Below are 25438 nucleotides of genomic sequence, written 5' to 3' on the forward strand. Positions count from 1 at the left end.
TTTAGCTTATAGGTATAAAGTTTTATAAAGTAACATCCCGCGTCTCCACTTAAGATTGTGATTAATAGATCATAAGAGAACCAGTCAGTGGCGTCTTCTACCTACTTAATAGATGTTTAATTCATTTAATAATGTCCTAGGATCAGATAACTTATATAAACCTTTTCTATCCTTTTTGATTTTGTCAAAAAGCTTTCAAATTAATTAATTACTATCTACTGTATTTTAGTCATACCGTTAATTTAATTTTACGGTAAGAGTCAAAACATGGCCTTAGTTAAAACAGTCCAACACACTAATTGTTTTATTATCAATAAGCACTTATTAAGAACGATTAAGAATACATAAAATATCACTAGAGTTGCTACGAAGTTTTATGTAAAATATTTCCTTTATTAATATGTGCTTTGATAGTACTTAAATAATTAAATTTGATAGTACCAAACAAACCCGTAGTCATGTTTCATTGCTTTTTATAATAAAACTCTCTACTCCCCTGCCATTGTGTCTAGGGACTTTTTTCTATCTCTCTTTTTTACGAAAAAGATAGCTAAAGTCATTCATTTGTGTTACGCGTCTATTGAGATACCACCCGGCTATATCGGTAATACTATTATTTACAATACTCATGGGCGAGCGAGTTATGTTTCATTGCAGCCGCTCTGCTCTTTGATTTAATCGTCACTATAGTAAGAGAATTTCCCTCTTTTTGATATAGCAACGTAATAACATTTGTTGCATTTAAAATAATAGAATTTTTTTTCAACAAAGGCTTAACATGGTTTTAAAGCCCTTTGATAATAATATACGTAAAACAAAACGCATCCTGTGTTTCATTTGATTGTCATTAATCAACGGCATACCCAGTTAAATTTGATACAGACACGCGACAATAATTGCCATTCTATTTGACCATGATCACATTTTCACTTCGTTTCTTATTCTCTCGTAAATAATTGCAACTCGTCTGGACCCCATCTTGGTAACTCAGATATTTAGTCAAAAGACTGGTCTAAAGAGATATAATTTAAATTTTTATCGTGAAATATTATAATAGCCTCCTTCCAGCCGCGTCTGTGTAAGCGCTCAAAAACCTGACATATACAAAATAAACGCGGGCGAAGCTGTAATCTACTCGTGCATATTGTTAATTCATTATTATGAGAATAACGAGTTTCATATTGGTTTAATTGTATCATTATCTTTACGCCAGGCAAATAATTATTCTGATGAATCAGCGTAGCATATATTAATTACGCAAGCTATTTACATTTCTGATTTGCTTTGTTTGAATTAGAAAATGTTTTTGTTCACAGAAATTTATATTAATTAGAAATGTAACATAAATTCACAAAGATAATGAAAATGTTTTAACTCACGTCAAAAAAAAGTATTAGTTTTTATTTATATAAGCTAATCATGCAGATGCTAGTCGCTAGGCACATTCCTGTGTTGTGGGTGACCAGATACCATGGTTTCAAAACAATTAATCATTTGTATACAAAATGTAAAATTCAAAATGTATAACAAAAAAAGACTATTGTAATTATTTAATTTCAAAAATTAAGGAAAATGTTATCAGACTTCGAAGCTCAATAAATAGTAGAAAATTAAGCCTCGACAACCTTCAAGCTCCAACAGAGTACGTCAGCTTACATCTTAGTTCAAACTCATTACCTAGAAACGCCTAAACAGATTTTCATAAATTCCAAGACCCATCTCACGCCGCTTTAACTTGTATTGTTTATTTTATTTATAGTATTGTCTTGTATTGTTGTGAACTTGTATTGTTTATTTTATTTATAGTATTGTTATTCTTATCTTTCTTGAACTGAAACTCCAGGTTATATTGGACGTCAAACATTCGTTAAATTAATATCACTTGCTCTGTACAATTTATAACAATTAACATTGTATTGTAACAATTTCAAATTAAGAACTTTCGTCCATGTAGGAAGCTAAAAAAGATGCAAGGAACAAAGTAGTATCCTTCTGTGTAACATTATTGTTTAGCTTATAAGCTTATCCAAACACTTCATAATCACACACATAATCAATTAAAGAAAACCCGTTTCACGCCATTAATATATGAGCTACGTTGCCACAGATAAACAGACACTTTAAATTTATGACAACCCTTTTTGGGTCGTTTAAAGTGTATCGAAGTTCAGACCGACTGAATAATGAATTGTTTGAATAATTATTTAAAATATCCTCATTAAAGTGTTCTATATAAAATGCTAGTATAGCAAAAGTTTAGAAGCAATTACTTAACCTAAAGCTACTCCTTTTGTTGAGTTCTCGAAATTCTTAGAAAATATAAGAGAAACCTTTGCACAGGTGAAATTGTAAAGGATTTTATTCCACAAAAGAAATCCTCAATTCACATGACTTGACCACTGTGGAAGGTCTCTTTGCAAATATTTTCATCTTGTTAGGAATGCGAAATATATTTTACGAAATATAATGAAACATAGACCTTACATAGACAACTATATTAAAATATGCCAACTATTCATAATTTCATATAAATAATAAATCAGTGGCGCTAAAACCTATTTGGTCTGCACCTCAGATTTCTGTATCTGTTACATGATAATTTGTCAATCTAATAGGCACCACCACCACTATGTGGAACCAGCTGCCCACTGAAGTATTTCCGAACTAGTTCGACTTAGGGTCCTTAAGACCGGCAACGCATTTGCGAGCCTTCAGGCAGTGTGAGTGTCCATGGCGGCGGTATCATTTAACATCATGTGATCCTCCTGCCCGTTTGCCTCCAACTACATAAAAAAATACAAAAAGGTGATCAGCCTCCTGTGGCACACGCTGTCAACTTTTTGAGTCTAACGCAAGCCGGTTTCCTCACGATGTTTTCCTTCAACATTCGAGCGAATGTTTAATGCGCACATAGAAATAAAGTCGAGTGGTGCACAGACGGAGATCGAACCTACGACCTCAGGGATTAGAATCGCACACGTGAAGCCACTAGGCCAACACAGCTCATATAATATATTTAAAATTCACCAAAACTTCACCCTTATTAAAAAGGTGTCCGCATGCCCTATTCGTCATAATGGTTACAATTTTCACGTGGAAATAACCTTCCCCCTAAAATTTAATAATTATTCGTTAACTATAGATTATTTTGACGAGGCCCATTAGCAATTTGCGCTTAAACTCTCATAATTAATGAATATGCAAAGTGAAACATAGTATCAGTAGCAGTTAATACCCAGTCCTCAATAATCGTCCAATCGGATCAACTGAATGAAGCTTAATTTGATTGGTCTCGTATTGTTAGAACTTGACAAAGCCTTATAGGTTCTAAAACAATTGAAAAGGGATTTAATTAATCGAGTAAGTGAAGTCCTAAGTCCATAATTGTCTCTCCAACAATTTGACTTCGGAATAGTTAAGGAATATAAAACTATATCATGTCACTAATGAGTAGAGATATAACTTAGATAGTATGTTTATGAAAAGATGATGATTTTTTCAACAACATTCGTCGCTTTCGCGCGTCGTATGATGAAAAGAGATGGATTAGTACGTGAACTAAAGCAATATGGCAGTACACCAGGTTTTTGCTTACCATCATCATCATTGGCTATTCAGTCCCTGATGAGCCTTAGACTGCTCACGTATTTTTCGCAATCTATTTCGTGCTTCTTGCGTCCAACATCGAGCGCACATCTATCGTTTACAAGTCCTTACAAACTCCATACCACCAACGCAGACTCGGTCTGCTGGATTTTCTATTGCCACCAGATTGTGACTTCAGTAAGGACCTTGGGGTTCTGTCCACCTGAGTCTGTGGCATTTTATGAATGGGACGTTGTTAGCGTCGTCAAGGATGTTATAAAGTTTTTCATTGTAGCGAATACGCCGAACACCATGGTCGCTTACAGTTTACTTAAATTATTACACAACAATATCTGCTGTTATGATTTCGCTTTTTCCGATATATATTATGTCTTAGAAATATATAAATCGACTAACTTTTACATGAGGTAGTCTCATAAGAGTTATCAGCCAGCATTTATCACGGAATAGATAATGCCAGGTCTGGCTAACCACCATGGTAAAGAACCAAACTTAATTACTTAATATTAAAGACCTAAGAAAAATAAATATACATTGCATCAATATAATCTTTATTTCTGTAATACAATTTTTTTTTCACAGAAACATTGATTTATCTATAATTAATCTCTTTGCAACTACTATTTACAGTTACGCAAAAAAAAACAGTATAAAAGACAAAGAACAACAACAATGAATAATAAATAGAAGTTATTTGACAAATAACACACAATTGTATATTAATATTTTTATAATTAAGGGAGAAAAATATTTCCAACTTACAAATATCAGTATTTACAATATTCTTAACCTTCATAGTAATAATAATAATGGATAAATAGAAAATTAACACAAATTTTAAAAGTTTTTTCCGTGTGCCAGTGTACCGTTAATGCTGGCAGCATTTACTCACTGTGTTGCGATACTTAGGAAAGCACCAACTCTGAGGAATTTATAAATTAGGTTAGAAGTAATTCTATTTGTTTCGAAGTTCACAAGAGTTGCTAGTTTTATTATTAATAATAAGTTATTCTTATTATCGAATTGGTAATAAGTGTAAACATAATAAAGGTTATCAAAGACACTTGCGATGGAGCACCGACCGAATATGGATTCGGTCCAAAAGTTTTGACATATATTTATTTTTTGGAATGCATTTCATTTTTATTTGTGCAATCAGGCGGATCTTTTAATTGAAACGTAATAATGACCCATGTTAATTGTCCTTCGATTGTTCTGCACTGTATATAGTGAATAATTGAAAATACACGTACAGTATTTTGTCATTAATGAAGACTGATTTTAATTGTTATTATCCCTAGCTAACTTACGTTTTATTTGATGCCACCTTAGTTCGAACAATTTCTCGCAATTGCAAAGAAACAAAACTTTTTGTGTAACGTAAGAAGCGCTTAGCATAATTATCTTGTATACCTATCTCTATCTACTGCCTCCCTCAAAGAAAGGCAACGCAACCACTAAAATGGATGCCCATGGGCTGCGTTGACTGCCCTTTTTGGGCTTGGTAGGTTCGTTTGCCCCCCTATACTATAAAATAAAAAATGTGTGCGTGTACTAGTGTACACACGTAAGAAGTTTCACATCTTATTTTTAGAAAAATGATCTACTATAATATGCAACTTTACAGAAATTGTTTAAATAAAGTTAAAATCGATAAAGTATAACAAAAGGCTTTTATTATCATAGACATGAATACAAATAAACAATTATTTCATTTACCTTTACTACTACTAAGATTATTACAGAATTTCATTATTTGTATTGGAATTATTACTATAATTATTTTCGTTATTATATATTTTTGTTATTAATAGCTTCGAATCTCTTCGTATAAACCGTGATAGGGACAAGAAAAAGATGCGCGTAACGGAAAAATGTGACGCGTAACCGAAAAATGTGACGGTAAATTTTTTCAACGCCGATAAAGAAGTTTCACTTCAAAAATATTTTCAACTAAATCATCAGGCATCGTTTTGAATACTTGTAGTGAATTATAAAATTTCTATGAACTAAAAGACAAAAGTTTGTTCGAAGGACTCGAAAAAAAATTGAAAAACGGTGAAGCTTTTCGTATCAAGTAGTCAAATTTTCTATTTAGTGTACGAACGCACGTGTAGACGCACAAAATTGGAACAATGTATGTTCATAATTCCATTATAAATACGCACGAAGCGCTGCTCACCCATCCGTTCTAATATGTTTGCTATTCGATTCAAAATTTATTTGTTTTTCAAACAATTCACTCAACAACATATGTGCGTCAATTTCATTATTAAAGCTAGTAAGTTTTACAACGGGATTTGACGCTCTAGTCTATGTATGAATGAGGCAATTAGGGCTACTAAGAGTTAGGTGACTCCCAGAGCACATATCAAGATATAAAGGTGCAGTTTGAACAAAGATTACTCAAGGGGTACACGCTACCTGCGTGGAGATTCGCGCTCCGAACGTCCACCATCAGAACATTCAGCAATCGGTGGTGGACGCACAGCCTGCTCTACGTATTCTTGGAGCAACTCTACGCTAAAAAACTTTATTTCCGAATTAATTCGACTGAGGGTCTCAAGAAGAGAGCGTACCAATTCCTTAAAGGCAACGACCCTGAGAGCTCTCTGGCATAGAGATTGTCCAATGCGCCGGGTACTAATTAACATCAGATGAGCCCATATGCGTTGTGTATTTTTGCTTGTGTTACTCAAAAAAACAATTCTTATCTATGATACAATTTATGGACACTTCTATAATTATAACCTGTATATATATTCTTTTACAAATTTTGTATTAGTCATATTTCCTTATTGATAAATAAATAAAGGCACCTACATAAAGGTTAATTTAATTATTATTTTTATTACTTTCAGAGTCGACAAGAATACAGAACAGCTTTCCTGAACTACTGCGACAATGCGAGCCCTGTCAACCTCGCAACATATTACGACTCGCACAACAACTACGTGCAACAATTGACAGCCACAAATGCAATGATTGAACAATACCATAACCATACACTGCCCACTATATTACAGGTAAATTTATTTAAAGTTTTACTGTCTAATAGCTTGTATTTTTTGTGACAACAGTAAACTAACAATAGTGTATATATGTATTTTATTGACGAAATTATGGCGTATAAAAATAATTTCACAGCACGAAAGAAAGTAATGTCAATGATGTTTTAAATGATATACTCTAATCTGGTACAATAAATGAACTCAGTATTTCATGTATCCATTTAATTAGATTCGAATTTGACATACCCTTTATATTATGAATCTGATTTCAAATACTGTAGCTAATATAGAAGCATCATGATTTGCGATTAAAGACGCAATGCTAAAAGCTCGAATTTCAGAAGATTAATTAAAACTGACGTTCATGGATTTGAAAGCTACATAGAGCCATCTCGAGTTTCAGTATAGATATTAATTAAAAATCTTGCCTCGCAATGAAATTTGATTCGAAAAATGAATTGCTACAGACAGAAATAAATTAAGCGAAAATATAAGAGATTTTTACGTTATTATGTTGTATTTGGGGTTGGTTATTTTTAAGGTCATTGAACTGTAAGCCTGCTTGGTGTAAAGCACGCGACAGTATGGACAGTTTTCCAGGAAATCAATTTGTTATTTATTTAAAAAGGTTTATTAACATTGCAATAGAAAAATCTAGAAACAAACAGTAAAAACTAATTGCACCTAAACAAAAAACTAAACATACCATTTAAAAGGCAAACGAAGCATGCTTTATATTTAATAATAATAAATGATAACTTATTGCAAATACAAAGAGATACCTCTACAAAACTGTATGTATATATATCTATATTATATGTAGGTATATATTATTAAATGGAAGGCCATGAACAAAAACTATCGAACACATTTTTTGATGTTTTTCATCAATGATCTAGAGGTTTAGGTATACAATTATTGTGATTTCATTTTTATTGACTGTGCATTGTTCAAATTCAATCGTAAAAATATACGAAATTCGAGAAATCCACGGTACAATATTCTTGGTTTTACATTCACAAATACTATACACAGACGGCTAATTATACTTGTGAGCTTTTGGATAATGAAGCTTAGTAACCCAGATCTTTTATTAACTAGGAACCAGATTAACCAAACATATTTTAAAAAATGGAGGACATCTCTATTTTTTTTTAAATTGCGATCAAATAATTTTCCAAGTTTCTTAAATATATGAACATATATATAATAAATAAATCAGTGGCGCTACTACCTTAATAAGTCTGGGCCTCAGATTTCTGAATCTGTTTCATAATCATTTGTCAATCTAATAGGCAAGTAGGTGATTAGTCAGTGCCTGACACACGACATCTACGGTTGGGTCTAAGGCAAGCTGGTTTTCTCACGATGTTTTCCTTCACCGATCGAGCGAATGTTAAGTGCGCGCATAGAAAGAAAGTGCACAGCCGGGGATCGAACCTACGACCTCAGGGATGAGAGTCGCACGCTTAAACCATAGGCCATCAGTGCTTTACGATATGAACATTTTTACAATTAAAATTTTATCCATAATACCAATACAGTAAAGCAGTAAGTAAAAAGTGTACTCGTTTAATAAAACATTTTTTCATATCATTTCTTTTTTACATTTTTGGACTAGAGTGTATCGCGAGCGTTGCGTGATTCTCGGTACATTTTTAAACATAGTATATATTTGTCTAGAATCGCATAGAGAAAAACTGACATTTATTTGAAGTGTGAAAATATATTTTTGTAATTCAGTTTCTATTTTAATAAAAATATTGCAGTGAAATGGAGCATCGTATTCTAAGCCAATTAATGCAATATATACAGTATATGTTACAAGCTATCTTTTCTAAAATGTACGACAACTTTGGTAAACATAAATGTAACAAAAAATTAAAAAACAATAAGAGTACTAGTTACTTTTTACTTATTTTTAAGCAAACTATAATTTAATTTAATAAACGAATAATTAAAAAAATAAAAATAAATTAGTTGAAATCAGCTGCTACACCGTTATGACGATAATTCTCATCTGTTTTCATCATAGCATTAACACACTTAATTATTGGTTGCAATACATTATATTTTTTTATCCTTTCATTAAACAAGTTAAAACGAGGACATTCAAACACTAATGAACTATGTAAGAAATAAAATATACACGTGTAAATATGGCATGAGAACTTACGAATCAGGCGCAGCGCTAACTATGCAACTTCCTCGCAATCTAGTAGCCCGCGATATCGCGGCACACAAATCCCGACGGGGTTTTTGTATCGTAGAAGTCGACAAGCGTATATACAAAAAACAATGGAAGTTCAACTAGGTAGTAATAAAAGGGAACAAAAAAAATGCAAGGTTATTATATATTAGATAATTACACGAGGCGGTGAAACGTCTCCATGGAGTAGCTGAAAATGTCCAACTCGAAACTGATTTCTTAAGAATAAATCCCCACTAACATTTAATTCATTACAAAAGCCTACTTTAAGTAAAATTTTTATCTGTTTGTGTATTAAATCATCTTGATTACTTTATTTGGATATTTACCAAGTGATTTATTTCCTAATTTATTACAGGAATTGGAGGAAATTTTAACGGACGTAACGACTGCAGTCAGCGATGCTATTTGTCAGGAAGGAGAAATTATGTCGGAAAAGGTATTTCAGTATAAGACGTTAATTTGAATAGAAATTAAGAATTTAATTAAATTGCATTATTTCATTTATAGTAACTTAAATCTATATTTATTATTTGTTTCTTGATTATGTAATAACATTATTGATATTCCAATAATCTTCTTTTTACTAGTGAAATGCTCGTAGGTACATATTTTCAACGTCGTGGTCCCATTTTTTTACTATTAAGTGAATCTTTTGTTACCCACTTTAATTTTTGATAGGATATTAGTTAAACGGGTGATGTCAGGGACATACAGAAGATTTTTATTAAAATAAAAAAAATGCAGTTTTAATACTATATAAACACAAATGTAATGTTTATTTAAATCAAAGTCAATGTTAAATCATTTATTTCAATTAGGCCTATTAACTTTAATTTAGGCCTATTAAATTAACCCACTTTTGAAAGGCAAAATTACAAGTTAAAAATATTTTTAAAAAATTACTCTAGTTGCCCCTTCCAGGTAGTTTCATATGGAGAAGAATGGGCAAGAAACGCCATACTCTTTTAAAATAGTTTTCACAATATTTTGTATATAATGATTTGAAAATAATGATGAGCCAGGGCCAATTACTGCCATAGCACACACGCATTACACACTTGAAGCGAACCGAATAGGAAAAGGGATTTTCTTTAAATATTTTATTGTTTTTGATATTCTCTCATTTTATTTTTTCTCTCTGATTATTGATATTTTGTGTGTTTATGTGTGTGTGTCTATAATTATATGTGATGACCATGTACTCGGAGTAAAAAATACTACTATACTAAAATAAAATAGACGCATGGTGTATACACTATACATGGTTTACGCATACAATATACATGGTGCTTACATATTTACAAATATTGAAAATACAGTCAGAGTGTGAGCTACATCAGACTTGATTTATTTTTCGAAAGAAATAATAATAATAAAAGCAAATATAAACCAATAAAATTAGGCTAACACCAGTTGATTTTTTCTAGTTTGATAATATTTATCGAATGTATCTTAATTTAATCGGATAAAAAAATAGATTCTCATTATAATAATGAATAAAAGAATATTTAATCGTATTTCTATAGAGTAGCACGTTTTAACATATCGCAGGGAAGTAGAGATTTTCAGCAATGTGGTTGTTAATTAAATTGTCGGGCGCAGACTTCCTCGAGTGTTCTGTGTTAATATCTTCGGTTATTAATATTACATTATACCTTTGAAGTTTACATTATTTAAATTAAATTTATTCAATAATATATATATATATACCTTAACTTACTTAAGTTTATGTATAGAAGTTAATTCCTGATACATAAAAAACGGGGGTCTAACTTCCCCCTAATTCCTCTAAGGAACACATCTTAAGCCTAATGCGTAAAATTCTATAGATTGGGGTTCTTGAATTAGATTTATTAGATCTGTAAAAAAATATAGTTTTGATACATGATATTCTTAAAAAAAAATCAAAAATCATTTAATTATATTGGTAACACATTGTATACTTATGATCGTAAAAAAAAACTTACTTTGGTAATGTCAGTTATAATTGCAATGGATTATGACCATAAACAAGAGAGTTATCTCGTATTAAATACGAGAAGTATAGGCACATTTGAATTAAGTTTTTAGCCATTATTTTTCAAATTGGTTTACCGTGGCCTACAGAATTTACTTTATTTGTAATTTATGTCCTTACAGTGTAACCATCAGCTGAGAAGATACGAGTCTCTATGCACACAGGCACGTGCGGTGTCCAGTACTGCTGATTTGGCGCATCTTGCGAGGACACTCATGACGAACCAACCACCTATGAGGGCTCCAATGAGGGCCTTCATGCCGCCATATCCACCAGAACCAGATGACCCACCAATAGATGTACCTGCGGTAATAATATTTATTTTAGGCTTTTTAGAACTTGGAACTTTCTATTTCACCATGCCTCCTGCTGATAGAGGACAAATCTTTGTTTTGAATTTATTGTATTATTATTTATTACTAAGGATGTCATGTGGAACATGGTGTAATGGTTGCGGCTCCTTACAAACGTTGTGTAAAACAAAAAACTTGGCGATTAAAAAGAGTGGCGGAGGGTTTATTGCCAGTTCTTCTCTTCCGTTCTACGCCCTTGATTTGAGAACTGGCAGTAAATGTAAAATTAGAAGCATTTAATGTATATTTCTTTTTTGACGTTCATAAGTGTACATTGTGTTACCTACATGAATAAATGATTTTTGGCTTTTGTCTTTTTGGAGAAACTGATCGTGGTTGGTAACACAGAAGGCAAAAGATCACGTGCACCAACCACATGGATCGATCAAGAGAAAGACTCATCGTCCTCAAAACTATACACGATAAGAGATGTTTCGTAGCTGACCACTACGCTTAGACATGAGCTACAGATTGTAGAGAGATTTTAGCGCCAAATTAAATGCAGAATTAGAGTTTACACTTTTCGAATAATATAAAGTTACGAAACGTAAATTCTTAACAAAAAGTAATTGTCAAATGCATCGTAGGAGAGTAGCTTCATCTGTTCTTTATCTTTTCGAATCTTAACTAGATTTAATAGTTATTATATTTTAGATACTGTCAATTTAATGGGTATATTCGTATAAGGGCCACGCCACGGCTGAACAAATTTAGTGTTGCACTCAGTCGGGTTCTGAATAAAAAACTTTCTATTTGCCGACTGGAACCCTGGAACTAAATTTGTCGTTACAGTGAAATATTATTTTATTCGTTTAAAGGTAAAAAAATAGAAGCAAATCATGGAGTCTAGTTCCCGAATTTCATATTAATTTATGTTACGTTGGGGTAAATTAGCCTTGCACCTAGCACTAGCAACATATTACTACGCCGCGCTAGTCGTTAGCGCCGCGTCTATCGGCATTCATGGTGGCGCGAACTCTAGTCTTATCTCTTATTCAAGTTTTTGTATAACTTTTCATTAGGTATATAACTGGTTAAACATTATTCAAATAATTCTTTTGAGGTTTTATGGTTGCATATTTTTGTAGCTTATGACAGTAACAGTTGTAGTTTTTCTACGAACTAATAGCCGCAAAGTCAAAATCCTTGTCTATTTTTCCCTGTCAAAAGTCAGTTAATTGTCAATGTCAAATATACAAGTTCAATTATGTATATAAATCTCATTGGAATAAAGTCCCATTATCAGCTTGTGAAATTGCCTGCTCCTCAATTTGAAAGGGCAGCTTAAAATCTCAATTTACGTAAGCTACGAGCTCGAAATTGCATCGCAGTAAATAAAAATATCCGAGACTAATTCCGGTAATAAAAATGCTAAAACTGGATTCTTGTCTAGAAATAAGTTTTCCAATATTACTAAGCGTCGTTAGGAGCTCCAGGAGCGCTGAAGATCAAACAAATGTGTGATTAGAACGTTAGCATATAATACTGGACATAGACTAAAGACGTATGGTTACCAATTTTATAGTCATGGTTACAAGTATGGTGCCTAAGTTAATAAGGCCGATGGTAACTACTGATCTTAGACGGTAGACACCTGGAACGAGCGCTATGTATAACAAAAAATATTTTCAAAGATGCAAACGCGTATACAAACACTTCAACCAAGGCGCTTCACACAGCACATGGTGGTGATCCTGACTGGCGACGGGGCTTTTGGACACTATTTAATCAGATTAAAACTAAAGAACCTCGTGCGACTATGACGAATGAACCGACCAAACGGTGGTTCATTTATTTGTCTGTCCATCTTTCTAAAGAGCCAGATGCGATCTGGAGCTCTAGACTGGCTTGAGGGTATCCCGGGAAATACTATTCGACATCCTGCTCGAGCACAGCTCGCGGCTGGAAAAAATCTTCCATAGAATTGTCAAATATTTCAGTAAAATAAACAGCACAAAAGGTGACGCGGTTCCCGCCGGACAGCGGGCGCGGACAGAGGACCATAAATATCGTGAGGATATTTTCAGAATAGTAGCCCGGGCCTCGCGGTAGACGCCAAACCCACCAACCAGACCTACGTTTGGGCTAGTTTCTTTTTTAGGAAATGTCCCCTTGCTAATTGACCATCCTATGTTTAAATAAAACTACTGATCGTTTAAAAGTTTTCGTGCTCTTAAATGAAAGCAAAATATACTTCTTATACCAAAATGAAGTGATTTAATAAAACAGAAAACAAGCGGCTGTTATCTTAAGAAATTACGTCAAGTTAATATGCAAAGCGAGTCGTGCCGAAGTTTTGTGAGAAATATTTAAACGCTTAACGAATTAAGTATGATCCAATTTCGGTATATTTATTCCAGAACCACCTTTACCGTATGGGACTAGTACCTCTCAGCGTAGGTCCCCAAAGGCCGACTTATTCGCTCCTTACTTATATATTGATATAATACTTACCATACCGTTACAATAAAAAAATATTAGATAAATAGTAATAGTAACGAAAATTGTATTTTTAGAGCTTTCTCTATGAATATTTATTACGATTTTTTAAAGTTGTATGTATGTATATACCACCAAAGTTAATACACCAACAATTGTACTAAGAAGTGGTCGCTTGTTTCATATTATTATGAATTCGAAAAATAATGAGACTCTCACAATGACCCTCTAAATCCTTATAAGAGTCTTTATGCCTTTGAGCTACCATAATACGATTATATTTAAATAAATATCGGACGAAGTAACTATACATAATCTTTATAGATATAATATATCTATAATAAAATATTATTTTATTTCTGTCCACGTGACTTCTGATTTTTTTTCCACATAACATTTATGGCGTTACTAAATGTCCCTAAAATGTCGATGAAAATTGAATTAAAACATTTCAGTAGCCAATTAAGTCATTAAAAGATACAAGCTATCTTTGAGACCAGGGATATGTCAAATGTGTATTCCTTTTTTAACACGAATCATAATTACGCGATTTGGAACCAATACAAAATTTCAACTATCAAACCAGAAAAATTGAAATAATTCCACTCTCTGCCATATCTATTTGTGAGTCATTTTTGGTTTTTCGACTTACCTATTAGTAATTTACGATAAATAAAGTGCCTCTTTCCTCAGCCTGAGACTTCTGAATCTGTTTCATGATCTTTTTTCAATCTACTAGGCAACTAGGTGATCAGCCTGCTGTGCCTGACACACGGCTTTTTGGGTCTAAGACATGTCGGTTTCCTCACGATGTTTTCCTTCACCGTTCGAGCGAATGTTAAATGCGCACATAGAAAGTCCATTGGTGTACAGCCGGGAATCGAACCTACGACCTCAGGGATGAGATTCGCGCGCTGAAGCCACTAGGCCAACACTGTTCAGTAGTTTACGATATTTTAAGATAAAAACACACTTTTTATTTGCAGGAGTCTATGCCTCCTGTGCTGCGAGGTGAGATGTTACTCGACAGAATGGGAGGAGGTCAGGCGAGACTAAACTATGAACAATTGAGAAAAGACGCCATTGATCTCGAGTTGCAGATAAAACAATTGCAGGTACAATAGAAGAAACATTTCTACTTCATTGCTTAATTTATAGGTATGTAGGTAAAGAGCCTTCTGTGCCTGAATGAACCTTATTTCTCCAGTTTTTTAATCACTCCAGGAAGTATTAATGAAGATTAAAAATGCTTTCTTTTTTTACACAACAATGAGCAGACGGGCAGGAGGCCCACCTGATTTAAAGGGCTTCGGGGCCATAGGGGCTTTGGCCTTTTAAGTATCGGTACGCTCTTTTCTTGAAGCACCCTAAGTAAATCAATTATCTGTCATAAATATTCAATTTTGTTGCTATGAATAATTTCTTTATAAATAATTTGTAAATAGAAATTATAGATAAAAAAAAGTTAATTAAAGAATAAAAAATTTTAAAATCATTTTTATTTAAATTTTATTTTAAGCGATTTGAGATTCAATTGATATTTTTGGATTTATAGGTTTTGAATCCTTAATTCTGTACAAAAATCTTTAATTTGATTAACTCTACAAAAGGAAGCTCGAAATAATTGAATTGTGAGCGATTTGGTGTCGTCATAATATAGTTTATCTTATAAAACTTTATCGCTATATCTTATCAGTTCAACAAAGATATATACGATCGGTCGTCGGGCTTGTATACGGGTTTGAATTATGGTAATATGTAAACAACAACTTTTATTGGTCATAATCTCTCTCTTTAGAAACAGAAAAAGGGCCTATAGGTCAGTGTTTTCCAAAGTGGGGCCTACGCCCCACAGGGGGACAATTTGATTGTTAAGAAAATTCTAAAATTATTTTAAATTTGAATGTTGGTTTTCATTATGTTTTGAAAATTTACTGTGTTTCGATAACAATGTCCTAGTAATGACTTTGACGACTCATTCGGTCTAGTGGTTAGTACCCCTGACTGCGTATCCATGGGTCCCGGGTTCGATCCCCGGCTGAGACGAACATCGATGTGATGAGCATTTGGTGTTGTGCTTAGGTCTTGGGTGTTCAAATATGTATTTATATGTCTATTTATCTATAATATGTATGTATATCCGTTGCCTAGTACCCATAACACAAGCTTCACCAGCTTAGCATGGGACTAGGTCAATTGGTGTGAATTGTCTTTAAAAAAAAAATCCTTTTTTTTTCCTATCATTTGAGTTTCTTAAGTGAATTTTTTTTTGAAACTATGTTTGTTATTAGAATTTTAGAAAGGCTAAAGTGGGGCACGAGAAAGGTTGGGAAACACTGTTATAGTTTATACTTATAGTGTTAGCAAAGTTGTAAGTCGGTGCACAAAAACTTTCTATATCCGCAAATAATCATCGTTTGGTTGGTCTATCGAACAAAAATTGAAGTATGCACAGGCAACATTAAAAATGCGGGAATCAAACAATAACAATACTTTTACATGAAATATGGGTTCCTAATATTTGCCAAACTAAAGGTTTCCGATATCCGATATCGAAAATAAACATCTATAAATCGTCTCGCGTCACATCGGAATTTAGGATCTTTCCTCGATTTTCTCTTCTAATTTATTTGGTTTCGAGTTACTCGATCACCTTAACGGCTGATGGGTATTTTATGTAATTTCCTTTGCGACAATTCAAATATGTCCCCAGTTCAATTCATAATCCAATCATGAAATAATCATGTTATGAAATGTAGCAGTCTTTACCTCTCTTATCAGAGATAGTATCCGTACTCTGTAATCTTATTTTGAAGCCGTTTGCTGTGAGAGCTTATATCATAGCCTCTAACGGTTAATAACTAAGACTCCAGGTTATATTGGATGTCAAACATTTATTAAATTAATTATTGAATTGCTCAGTAATAAAATTAAGAACTTCCATCCATGTAACAAGCTACAAAGATGCAAGAAATTAAGACGGTATCAATAGCCACTTCTGCCGTGTGTCTCTATCCGTCAATGTAATATAATTGTTTAGCTTATTAGCATAACTAAAACAGAAATGCCACTTTAAAAAAACCGGGTAATAGTTTATTTTACGAGCTGTTTTTATCGCCAAAGAATGGTCATTGACCTCAGGCCATATCAACATGATGAGGTTAGTCATTTCATAGAATAGTTGGTAACTTCATAAACTGATCATTTCTGCAATCGAAGACAGATCAGTTAAAATCTTCATTATCTTAAAATGATCTCTGATTTCTGTGGTTCAGTCACAAGTCTTCTTGAGTCCTACGATTTCCAATGAACCTCCAAGTTAAACACAAAGTCCAAAAGTAATTATACTAAGTCAAAAGAAGTTCCTAAATTTTTGTAGTAAAATACATTATTCATAATACTTAATTAGCTTCTTTGTGGCGCGCTCCTATGATATTATTCATGAGTGATTAATTTACTACGTATAAGATTAAAATGTATTAAAACGCTACCTAACTTTGGCATATATTACTTTTTATGAAGTACCATTTTTGAATCGTCGAGAACAGAAACTATTCAAGGATTATTTAACGAACGTACTATGTGCCTTCAAAATAAAACTATATAATTCTGATCTAAAAAATAGTCTTTAATTTTTTTCATTATATTTGAAAATTTTCTTGAGGTAATTTAGTCCATACAAAAAACATTCATTTGTATCTCATCCAAATATTAATACCTTCAATTTATTCGCAGGAAGGCTTGGAGTCACTGATGCGTTTACAAAACCGCGGCCTCGAAAGTAATATATACAGCAAAGTGAATGAAATTCAAGTAAGTGCATTGATACTCTACTCATTGTCACAATTGACACGTCAATTGTCAAGTGACAAATTTTTTGGCGCTTAATTCAGTCATGGGCGACTTTGTATGGTGGGTCGTAAGTTATTTGTCAAATTCCAATTCCATATAAAGTGTCTCGTTTGTATTCGTTATTATGTGAAAACTTTATTTGATCAGATTATAATGATCACGAAACATACGCTGGCACAAAACATTAATTATTTATTTCAATCTAAATGTAAATCTTATTATTGTGTTTTCGTATCCAGCCCGACACATATTTTGAAGAACATTTCACTCCGTGTCTTCTTGTGTCTTTTTTTCTATTTTCCGTGGCTCACAAGCTCACACGAGTTTCATTTTCTACTCTTGAAACATGGGCATGTCTGGAAACAATAGAGATTTAAGTTTTCTTATTTTCTTTATCGTGATTTCCATTTTATAACAGCATTGTTTACCTCATGTGTATAAATAAAATGAATGTATTTTTAGTCAATAGCTGAAAACTTTGCGCTTATTTTTGTTCCGTGAATATTCGACATCTCCATTAAAAATGGACGCACTATTAATTGAACGCCATTGTTTTATTTGTGTAAGCTAGGTATTGTGCATTCTATTAAATTGTTTTCCATCTGTGTCACAGATAACTAAAGAGTTAAATGTCTGTTATCTGTGGACAAGTGCAAACCAGCAAGGGGGCTTAGTCAAGATGCCTTAACAGTAGTGTATGTAGAAAGTCGAAAACTAAATTTGTATGAAAATTTTGGACACGAACTATCTTTTCTTCTTTCTCTTGTCAAAGCCCCAATGTCTAGTCTGTCCTTCAAACTGAAATAATTTAATCAAAATCGAATACAGGAATAGAACGAAGAGTAAACGAAGGGATAAAATTAGATACGGTGACTTCACGGTGTAATAGAAGTTTGTTTCAAAGTTTGCTACTCAATCACGCCAGAACTGAGCGCTTAAGGCATCTGCAATTTGAGGCAAAGGTGTAATATAGTGGATAGCTTATCGATCTGGGTCCAACGTTTAATCACAGAGTTTCGTTTTACACTGAACATAATAGCAGGGATATGTGTAGGCTCAGCAACAGGCAACAGCCTTTTAGCAGTGATGGATTCACAAATTTTCAAGGTAGAGGCTGTGAAGTTTGTGCCGCTCGCGTCTACAATTATCCTTGTTTATTTGGACCATCCAACAATCTCGTTGAAATTGAACGAAAAATAATTTTTGGGTTTGCTTTTGAAGCACAAAATTATACAAAAATCATCCAGTTCGCAGCCTCCAACCGGTAGTAGGACTGATATGTATAAGTTGATAGGGGGAAGAGGTACACTTATACAAAGTGTGAGCTAAGGTGTATTACGAACGGCGGCGAACTAGCTGTTTTACTCTAGAACAGGGGTCTCCAAACTTTCCAGCTTTAGGGCCATACTGATTACTACAGTAAGTTCCGAGGGCCAAAACCATATTATCATTGTTGCTGGTGGTAAAATATTCAGCCACACCACTGAGACTGAGTTTCCTATCGATTGTGCAATCGAAACTTTGAGTGCTTTGAAAATAAATTTTGATTTGATGATTGATGCCATTGTGAATCAAATTAAGATATTTCAGAATCCTTTTGATACTGACATTGAAACCCTAGCCCCGGCACTTCAAATGGAAATTATTGATCTACAGTGCAGTGATATAATTAAGAACAAACATCAAAACTCATCTTTGTTGGAATTTTATAAGTCTTCCACTGACACCATTTGATAATTTGCATAAATTTGCTCGTGGGCTGTTTTTGGTACTACTTATTTGTGTGAGAAGACCTTCTCCAAAATGAATTACACAAAAAAAATTCTCTAAAAGGAGTTTTCAAGTATGTTAGCTCTCCGCGGGCCGGACAAAATCTGTCCGTGGGCCAGATGTGGCCCTCGGGCCGTAGTTTAGAGACCCCTGCTCTAGAATATGGTTCTACACCAAATATACAATGACAAGTGAGAGGGGAAAGCCAGAACCAAATTTTTTAGCAGAGTTCTATCTGTAAAACATCAGAAAAATTCTATATCTGTTTGATTTCGATTAGGTAGCCAATGAACCACCTAAAAAAACGGACTCCAAATTTGCCGCCCCGAAAATCTGCCGGCGAAGGCCTGCCTGCTGGTAAATCCGCCACTGCCTTTGAGCAAGCGATCTATTCCAGGCAGTCTAGATATACTACGTAACAATATATTATCATACTGCAATGTCTCAGAGAATAGGGATGTTAAATGGTCCAGATCGATATTTAGATTCAAGTTGATACAAAGATAGAACATTCTACCGAAACACCTTAATTCTACGTAAACAGTGGGCAACAGGTAGTAATCCCACATTGCTCATAAAAATCGGGTTATGACGAGAACGATCTATCAAGGATTATAGAACACACACTTTCGCATGGTCTGATATCGATCTTGATTCAAGTTGATACAAAGACAGAAGGTTAAATTTGGTTTATTTTTCTCTTCCCTCCCTATAACGAAACACCTCTATAACGAATAAAATACTCGGTCCATTGAAATTCGTTATACAGAGTTTACACTCTATTTACTATTTAAATTACTCACTCTACTGAGCGTAGCCCCCTACTAGAACTCCAAGTTTGACAGCCTGTACAAGAGTTCTTTACGACTTTTAAATTAAAGAAAGCGCCATCTAACAGAATTTATATGTCACGTTAACATGTTAACCACGAGTAATAGTATGAACGTACCACGCCACACTATTCAACTTTCAATTTATTTTCAATAGATGGCGTAAACATAAAACATTGTCCAGTTAGTTAGGCGCTCTAGCTCTAGCTTCTTAGATGGCGCTGAATAACTATAAGTACAAACATCCGCAGATAAAAAAATTAATTAATTTAAAAATTGCAGGAGGAGATCTCTATGAAGAAGTACGATTACAGAGCCACTCAATTACATCTAGCTGCAGTAAGAGCTCAGGTAAGTTTATAATAATTATTATAAATAATTAATTTGACAATACCTATTGATAGGTATATTTTACTCGTAGGCGGAGAAATATAAATAAAATATAAAAACAATATAGTATACCTACTATATCCTACGAAAGGCTCTTAAATATATCAACTTGTTTAATCAATAAATGTTTTATTTCATTCATAGTATAATTAAAAATATTATAATTTAATGTATTGTTAATAGTTAACTCTAATAAGTATTAACTATTAAACAAAGAAAATATCCAACAGACCATGCTATACTCCTCTATCATTATCTCCTATAATTATTATCTATAACAATAAAACGCGGGAAGAAAGCAAATAGCGTAAAATTGTCTTTGGTGCTGTGGTTAGTTGCTGTTTTACCAGCCCATAAAGTTAGCAATAAAAAAAAAGGTTGCTGATGCTGCTCTATGAAAACTTTTTTCTAATAATAATGCCAACTGCGTAAATTTATATTAATTGTAAGTTAGTTACTGTATATTAAAAATTAAAATAATATTTTATTCATAGCACACTCTTAACTCGGATAAAGCAGTTTTATCCGAATAATTTATAAGGTGACTCTTGTCTAATAAAACATTCAACCGTTCATCAAAAGAAAACCTTCAACTTGAACAAAGAAACATTTTGAAAACTAAAATGTTATGCGCATGTCACGAAAATGTTTTGCTTCGGACCTTGCAGAGAGAGGTCACAATCAATAGATTTCAATATTTCCCGCGGATAAACTTATAATTACCTTAATATAATAATATTTATTCTCATTCAACTCATTATATCACTTTTAATCAAGTTTGCGTGAAGTGAAAAAAAAAAAGAAAATATTTTAACTGGTAAGTTTTCAACTTTCTATTGATTACTATTATTTTAAATTTTTATGTGTGGTGATATTTCAAAAATGCCGATTTATTAATATACAAAGAAAAGTTATAAAGGTCAACGTGGATAAGTTTATTTAAGGATACAGCTGATGTCGCATTGCGCACAGCCTCCTGTACCCCAGTCTGAGATAGGATCCCGCGGCCTACATAACCTACTCAATATTTGACGCGAACTAAAATAGCTATATAAAGCTTATTCTGCTCTTTACTAGTAAAATTTAATCATCACGACGGATACTAATCGTAAAATTAAGTTACTGGCGAAAATGGGTTGGATTTCCATGAAAAATCATATGGTGAGTAGCTATTAGTAAATTTATTTATAAAATAAATATATTATGTAATTTTATTGGAAAAATTATTGTTAAAATATCTTTGACTAAATATTGATATTTATTGTTATTATACATAGCTAGTTATTTATTGTGAAATAGTTTATATTATAAACAAAAGTTAACGTAAGATAAATATGGGAAACATTAATATTTAGATATCTCCTGAGAATTGTTATAAATAAGTGACTAATTTATGCAAAAAAATATATAAGTGTAATAAAAAAACAAAACAAATCAAGTTTTACTACGTAACACAAATAACATACAAAGTTATAGAATTTGACCCGTGAAAATTTTTAATTCCTTCAAAGAAGTATGTTAAATATCACTAAAATACATAATAATTATGAAAAAAAACGCAATGATTATCTTTCTTTAATAAAATAACAAATACGGTATTAGCGCCATCTAGCTAAAATACTACACAGTTGTCCCGTTTTTATTAACTCTTGTGTTCTATTTCTAATTCATTATCTGTGTAGTGTCAACATCAAATGTCACGTCACCATATTTAATCACCAATAGGAAAGAGTGTAGTAACAATAAGCAGCAAATAGAAATAGCTGTCTTAGCCGTCATTTGTTTAGGAAATTATTGTGAAATGTGAACGTGAGAAAGTGAATTTCAATTCGAAGCGTGCACAGAAGTTTTATTTGAATTTTATAATTTATAATTCTTCTTTGTGAATATACTAGATGCTGTTTTAAAAATTAGTTTCACATCGTAAGGTAAGTGTTGTATGTGATTATGTAATATTTTTGGCAAAAAACATACCCTTGTGATAAGCACAGTTATATTGTGACACAATTGTTTTATTGGACAGTATAGTGATTAAATTAAAAAAATAATTATAACATTGAGAAAAGTGGAAGGCTAGTTCCTTATCAAAATCTGAATGTAAATATCAATTTTTAACAGTTTGCTAAACTCTACATTCCGTTGCGTAAAGTACTAATTTACGTTGTTTTAATTTATTTTTGTTACCTATATGTCTTTAAAATTTGATAAACTTTTAAATAACTTAGACGTTGTTGACACAAACTTTAATATAATCAACTTTGAAATGAGTCTCAACAGTTTAGGCGGGAAAGATCGCTGTCAGTTCTCACGACCGTAGTACCTACTGAGTACTGTTTGTTGACGTTTCCATACGATGAATAACTTTGTAGTAAACTTCCAAAATATTTTGTTTCCAGGACACATAATTATCATGAAACAAATTACGTCAAGAAAGGATAATTTGAAATATGATGATGAAAATGTAAAATATAAGTTAAATACTGTATATTTCAATAGTGTTAAATCAAAGAAACAAGATGACGACGACGGCGTTCGATACAAACTTGCACCAATAACCCCTAAATCTAAAGCAATTGACAAAAGAAAGTCAAAACCCAAAATTAAAGTGAACTTTTGGAGTAATAAAGGTCTAGTGCAAAGTAAAAATGCAACACATAAAAAAGATCTTAAGCAAAGACATACAATTTGTACCACAGATCAGTCAGATAACCAAAAAGTACCATCAGTTAAAGTGCGAAAAAGGGTGTCTTTTCTACCATCACCAGTATTTACAGATGATCATGTGCCAATGGTCACTGTACCAGATGATTTAACAATTCAACTAAACTCTGCAAATGCTAAAGCAATGGAGGATGGTTTGAATCTAATTTATGTGAATGAAACCGATATTAATAATTTGCATGAACAAAATAAAAAGAAATCAAGGACCTCAACAACTCAAACCAGTCCTCGAACCTCAAAAGGCTGTAACAACGTTCAAACAAATTGGGGCAATGAAAATGAACTAGAATTTTTCTCTAAATATGTTGTTCAAAAGTTGAGAAGAATGGAGACAAATCAACGCATTTACGCAGAAAACTTAATAAACACAGTCCTCATGTTCGGTCAGCTGAGAAAATTAAATGGAAAATCAAAAATTTCAGAATCATAGCCTTAAATTGATTTACATATTTGAGGAACTTTTTAGTTAATTTATCAAAGTACATGTTTGCAATACTTTATAGATCTCACGAACATTTTACTACATTTCATTAAAAACAATTTATGAGTGTAATAAATAAGACAATCTTTTAGTAGAGTTGTCGAAAAAAAAAATTAAAATAAATAAGTAGTAGATTTTTTACATCTAGTTATGTTACTGCAACATGACATGAAATACAGTAGGTGCTATGAAGGATTGTTTAAGGTTAAATTAGGAAATCTCTAGTTAAATTTAAAACTTTCAATTTATTTTATTTAAGAAATTTTTGCCTTGTATACTATAAAGGTACAAATTATTTACAACTTTAATACTAATGGCATGTTTTTATTAAAAAGTTAGTTTTCATAATATGTACTTCAATATAACGCACAATTAAAGTTTTGTTCCTAAACTTGTTCTGTATTATGGCTCTAAAATGTGTTCTTATTTTATTTCTTAAAAATTAAATAAATTATTTAAATAATAAAAGTTAAGTTGATACTGAATCTGTTATTTAAATTATATCCTATTGATTAGCCTCTAGTTATATAATCAAAGCTTCATGGATTAGTATGAAATCTTACAGGTTTTTACTCAATTTAATAAGATAATTTATTGAAATAACATTCAAATTTATATTTGAACAATAAATCTTAGGAATTATCAACACAGTATAAACATAAGTATTAGTAAAGCCATTTGGGTTTTTATGTATAACGAGTTAACTGTTTAAACTGCAAAGTCAACAGACCAGGCTTGTTTACTACGCTGGATATCCTCTGCCCTACATAGGGGATATATGACTTTAATGACGAATGTTTAACTTGTAATTATACATATAGAAACACTACTACTAAATCACAAACCAAAAAACATCGGCTATCACGTACTTATATACACGTAGGACTTATTGAAATACTGTAGAGTTTTGCGTTAGAATTAAAAAGTGTTATTCAAACGGACTATAGTAACTTAAAATCTTTATCATAAGCATGTTGTTTATGACTCGTTGCCTAGAAACATCCAACGTGAGACTAAGGACGCAACATCGAACACCCGCCGCCTAGACAGTCATTAGTCGCCCGCCCGCCCTACACTGTACCAGACATTCGCGTGCTAGCATTCGCCACGAGTTGTGCTACGTTAATCTTAATATTGTACGTTATATTTTAAATCACATCATCTTAGTTTTTTATAAATTAAATTATGAAAGCTTTCGTACTATCGCGTAATAAAAGAAAAAAGATATTTGATATTTTTAAGCGCTAATATCATCAGTATCTTGCTAGTAATCACCGTTGTGCTAGTATTTTAAACAATGGATATTGTGCATCGGCTTCATTATTTGGTGTTATCACAAAAATCAGATCTTATGACTATGGAACGAGAACAAAGAAGCCGTGTGAGGCGGCAGTCAAGTCTACCTGATGCAAACAAAACAAGACAGCGGCTAGAGCAAGCCTATTTTAATGATGTGAGTTGTTTAATCATATTATCTTGAGTATTCTCAAACATTTTGAAACCTCATACAATGCGCCGGTTGGAATAGTCTGTTCTACCATAACAAATTTATAATTTGTGTATAGAACAGAGACATCCCTGCCCATGGACTCACCCTGCTAGAACGCTCGCCAGCGTCTTGCCGGCTTGGTACACTCTTTTCTTGAAGACCCATGGTAGATTGATTATTTCTTAAATAACTAAACGTTGATATGTCTTAGCCTCCATAGTTAAAAATATATTTATTTAAATGTGTTGAAAACAAATTAGATTAAAG

At 32.7% G+C, this 25438-nt stretch overlaps 2 protein-coding genes across 13 annotated transcripts in view; both read left to right on the plus strand.

The window, feature by feature from the left end:
- Nucleotides 1-25438, plus strand: part of LOC125051319 — a 185084-nt gene that overhangs the window by 111735 nt on the left and 47911 nt on the right. For all 12 annotated transcript variants that reach the window (XM_047651545.1, XM_047651547.1, XM_047651550.1 and 9 more), the window contains 6 exons: nt 6468-6632; nt 9185-9265; nt 10969-11154; nt 14625-14753; nt 17374-17451; nt 20373-20441. In XM_047651545.1, coding sequence (XP_047507501.1) covers nt 6468-6632; nt 9185-9265; nt 10969-11154; nt 14625-14753; nt 17374-17451; nt 20373-20441 — 708 coding nt within the window. The remainder of the gene's footprint in view (nt 1-6467; nt 6633-9184; nt 9266-10968; nt 11155-14624; nt 14754-17373; nt 17452-20372; nt 20442-25438) is intronic.
- Nucleotides 22259-23660, plus strand: LOC125051320. The gene is made up of 2 exons (XM_047651558.1): nt 22259-22408; nt 22877-23660. Exon 2 carries the CDS (start codon nt 22891-22893, stop codon nt 23629-23631), a length of 741 nt encoding a protein of 246 aa, XP_047507514.1. The 5' UTR covers nt 22259-22408; nt 22877-22890; the 3' UTR covers nt 23632-23660.

Source organism: Pieris napi, chromosome 7 (genome assembly GCF_905475465.1).
Source record: "Pieris napi chromosome 7, ilPieNapi1.2, whole genome shotgun sequence".
Taxonomy (NCBI): Eukaryota; Metazoa; Arthropoda; class Insecta; order Lepidoptera; family Pieridae; genus Pieris; species Pieris napi.